The sequence below is a fragment of the Culex pipiens genome, chromosome 2, assembly GCF_016801865.2.
Source record: "Culex pipiens pallens isolate TS chromosome 2, TS_CPP_V2, whole genome shotgun sequence".
Taxonomy (NCBI): domain Eukaryota; kingdom Metazoa; phylum Arthropoda; class Insecta; order Diptera; family Culicidae; genus Culex; species Culex pipiens.
Window position 1 is genome coordinate 177,747,020 of NC_068938.1, and position 4,323 is coordinate 177,751,342.

At 34.7% G+C, this 4,323-nt stretch overlaps 1 protein-coding gene across 1 annotated transcript; it reads right to left on the bottom strand.

The window, feature by feature from the left end:
• Positions 1-2,888: 2,888 nt before the first annotated feature.
• On the bottom strand, positions 2,889-3,888 carry LOC120429269 (uncharacterized). The gene has a single exon (XM_039594486.2). It carries the CDS (start codon positions 3,192-3,194, stop codon positions 2,940-2,942), a length of 255 nt encoding a protein of 84 aa, XP_039450420.2. The 5' UTR covers positions 3,195-3,888; the 3' UTR covers positions 2,889-2,939.
• Between the last annotated feature and the right edge of the window lie 435 nt (positions 3,889-4,323).

Sequence of the window (4,323 nt, forward strand, 5' to 3'; positions counted from 1 at the left end):
TTTTGGAGGCTGGTCATACAAAATGGGTATGTAAATGTATGAAAATCTGTATCTTGAGAAAGGATTTTCTAATCGATTTGTTGTCTTCGGCAAAGTGGTAGGTAATGATTAAGACTTTTCGGAAAAAAATAGGTGCACGGAAAAAATCCGATTATTTTTTTAAACTCTTTATTACTGAAATTTAAATTTTCAAAATATGTTTTTTTTTAATTTTCGATTTTTTAATATGTTTTGGGGACTAAACAAGACATATACTGAGCCATAGTGCGTCGTGGTGCAAAATCTAGTTTATCAGATAAGATTTTTTTTTTGATAAACTCGATTTTTTTTAACGTGAACAAAATAAGTAGAAAAAAAACAATTTAAACGGTGCACATCAGCCAGAACTTTTGCACCCAGATTTTTGTTAAAGACATTTTAGTATCTTCAAAACTACGGGAACTATCGATACATTTATTACTATTTTCATAAAGATTTACAACAAAATTTGTCTATTTTTATAATCAAATTATTTCAGGATTGGGTCCGAAAGTTCAACAATTTTGAAATAAGAAGACAACAACTTCTTTGGTTGCTGTCTTAAAGCACAATCTTATTTGCAATTTAAAAGTACCTTTCAAATTATTTTTTTCGATATTATGTACCGTATTTATGTTAAAGCTATTTTAAGGTATTTCTTTTTTGTTTTTTTTTCATTTTTTGAAATTTATAAACACTTATTGCAAGAAAAGCAATCCATACAAAAATATGTATGCAAGGCTGAGATAATTTTCAACTTTTTTTTTCAGGGACTTTGAAAACGGGCAATTAGTTTCTGAGAAAGAGTTCGAATCGATGAAAATGATTTGTTTTTCTAAATGTCAACTAACTAGCCTCTAAAATCTCTAAAATTATTGATCTCTAAAATTATTGATCGAAAAACATTATTGAAATATTCCAGGATAGGATAAAGAGGATAAAGAGCACGATTCGGTAGTAAAATGGTACTGTGTGCGGACGGAGAGGATAAATCCCGAAATTACCGAGAGTACTTTACTCATGGGTTCATCTTCAAAAAAAGTAAATCCATCAAAAAAAAAGTACCGGTGCCGAGACTTGAACCCAAGACCTTCGGCACATTGAACCGTGCCTTTGCCGTATGGGCCACCATGGTTCGGTGACTAAGTGGTGGTCATTTGTCCATATAAGCCACTCAATAGGATGAACTGTTCCAATGAACGAATGAACACGCGAGAGGACTATACTCACGCAAAATAGCACTTTCCTTTAACTCCTTTTTTCAAGGCAGTAACGAAATTGCCTATTTATCATCACCAAAAATAACAGTATTGAAAAGATCACGATTGCCCTTTTTTGAGTGCTGAAAGGTTAAACTTTTCATCACTTGTATCCTAAAGCAATACTTTTTGACGCAGGCTTGGGTTTTGTGTAGACAATTCAAAAAAAATTCTCTGAAATACAAAAAAAAAAGTATTCTTTAGCGAGTTGAATGGAATGGTTCAAATAATTATTTTTCAACTCGTTACATAAAGTACTGTTGTACAATAACAAAGCTGAAATAGTAATTTATTTAACATGATACAACATGATGACCTTCTCAGCACGAGTCGAACGCCTCTGCCTGAACCCCCAAAACAGTATCAATATTTAATTGGTGATGATATGCAGGCCATTTCGTCACTACAGAATAACAGGAAAAATAAGCGTTTTCAAAAGCGAATTTCAAAAAGCTGATTATAGCATTTATTTGAGGGCTGAAAAGTTGTAGTTTAACTTCTGGCCATTGAGACATTGTTAACCCAAGTAACAATTTTAGTTTTGATATAGTTTCAAAGAGATTCTGAAGAGTTCTCAAGTAAATTTCAACGAAATGCCATTTAGTCCTACATGCTGAGTTAAAAACGAGTTAAATCAACATTAAAACCAAAATGGACCATTTTAGGAGGTTGTCCAGAGTATTATTGAGGAGCATCGTGAGACATAAATGTTTTATTGTGTGTTTTATGAAATCTCTATAGATCTCTTGAAAGCATGAATAAAACTGATTGGCTTGGAAAAAGGTTTTCTTGTAGTCTGTGCGCATTCTTGGATGCTAGATTAAAACATTAAGCATTTATATTTTTGTATTTGTAGGAAACCAAAAAGCCTGCGTGGCAGACAAAATAGTTTGCTAATTTTCTTGATTAAAAGCAATTCTTCCTACATGCAAACACAGAAAGCTGATGGCAGATAATAATTATTTGGAGTCAAATTATTATTGTTACTAATATAAATGTGTTAAGTTTCAATATATAATGAAACACGATAGTTATGCCAACATAATTTCATCGACCAATTTTCAAAGATAGCTCGAGAAACTAATATGCGCACATTCGATTCACTAAAAAAAGTTAAGATTTTTTTCAAAAAATCAATGTTTTAGCATATTGTTGCTCCCAAATTCAATATGGCTGTGCATTTCGGCTGCTCGCACCTCACAGCAACATGGCGTTCATGAAGTTCATGAAATATAAATGTTCTTGTTCAAATCTATTTCAAATCCATTCCTTCTTGAACAAGAGTGGCTCAAAACTTGCCAAGACTTACGAGATTTATAGAAGTTTTATAGCGGCTATTATCAGATCCAAAATGTTTTATCATGGCTTTCATCAAGATCAAATGGCACAAGGCGAGGACGCAGCGCATGCGTGTTTTCTCAGCTGCAAAAAGATCACCATCGGTGGTGGACAACTTGAATTTGGAAATAACCGAATAAAAAAGCATACGCTAGCATTTCAAAGGTATTTATTTGTTCGAATAACACATCCACCGTCGCGTTGCCGTCCAGTGGCGTCCACCTCGTCAATGTAGGTTATGCACGGAATCCGCATGCGGGTGTCTTTGAAAAGATCTCAGACACGAGCCGCTCCTAGGCTGCCAATCATTTCGATACTTTCCGATCAGTTCATGCTGAGGAATGGAACCTGCGCCTGGATGGCCACCACCTTCGCCAACACACTCAGGTGAACCCAGAGGTAGAGCAAGTTTAGGAACCTTTGCCCCAGCCGATCCGGTGCCTTCAATTCGACAAATTCCATCATCTCCTGCTTCGTCTCCTGAAGACAAGCGACGTCCTTGGAGAAAACCCCCAAACCTTCATCCACTGGATCTACCGGCGTAAACTTGATCCGCCCCATCTGCGTGAAACTATCCATACTGATCGGTTTCCGGATGCCCTTTATCCGACTCAACAGCGCAATTATCACTTCCGTGTGCTTAACTAACTCAAACAGCACCAACAAATTGCAAATGACAGCGCGTAACAATACACAGAATAAAAGCTTGATGGCTTTATACAAGAAAACTTGCAGAATTCAAAGTTCTATCAATTTCTAATTGCAAACCATAAGCACTTTATACAGTTCTGATCAAGCCTTAAAAGTTTTCAACAAAAAGTCTGCGAGAAACGCCACACAAAACAAAATGTGTGAAACGCCTTGTTCAGTTATTATAAATTGCGAAAATAACATATCTTTACATAAAAATAGTATTAAGCAACAACTGCACTGGCACCATTTCTGAAATACACAAATAGTTCCCAATAATAAATTCTGAAAAAAACGGTAATTAAAAAATCTTTTCCCAAACAAAAAAAAACACAACCAAAACCACCAATTTATTCTTTTTATTATTCTTTGCACGCTTTTGAAAACTTTGCACGCTTTTGAAAACTTTGAATTAAGAGATCACTTGTAGCTGCACTTAAAAGCTGGATCAAAGTAATTCGTCTCCTTGCACTGTGTTTCTCGTTCTACAACTGAATAAGTTGAGGTGACAGTTCAAAACCAACAAGATTGGTCAAATTCCTTATTAAGACGCAAAAGATTTATTGCAGACTTCGTCAAGGTATTCAAGCTGCGCCATATATTCTTCAGGAAATCTCGAAGTGTAACTTAAAATCTGAATTAAAACTTCTAAGTAGAATTCCTAATCAAGTCTTGAAGAAACCTTGAAAATATGTTGAAGGTTATGCAAGATGAAAACCAGTTTGCTTTGATAAATGTTTTTATAAAACATTGTTGCATTTAATAAAACATTTTTAAAACCATATAAGAATATAAAGCATTTCAATTGCTACTTGGGAACCTAGACGTCATGCACAATGGTAATAAAAAAATTGAATCATCAATTGTTGAGGTGAAACGAGAAGGCACCACTGTCTTAAGATCAGGACTCGAGTTTCGAAAAGCACTTTTCGGGAAAATGCCGTAACTTAAAAAAATCGATTTCAGAAATTGATTGATCAGTTAAACAAAAGTTGTTTTAGAACTGGCGTCCTGTTTC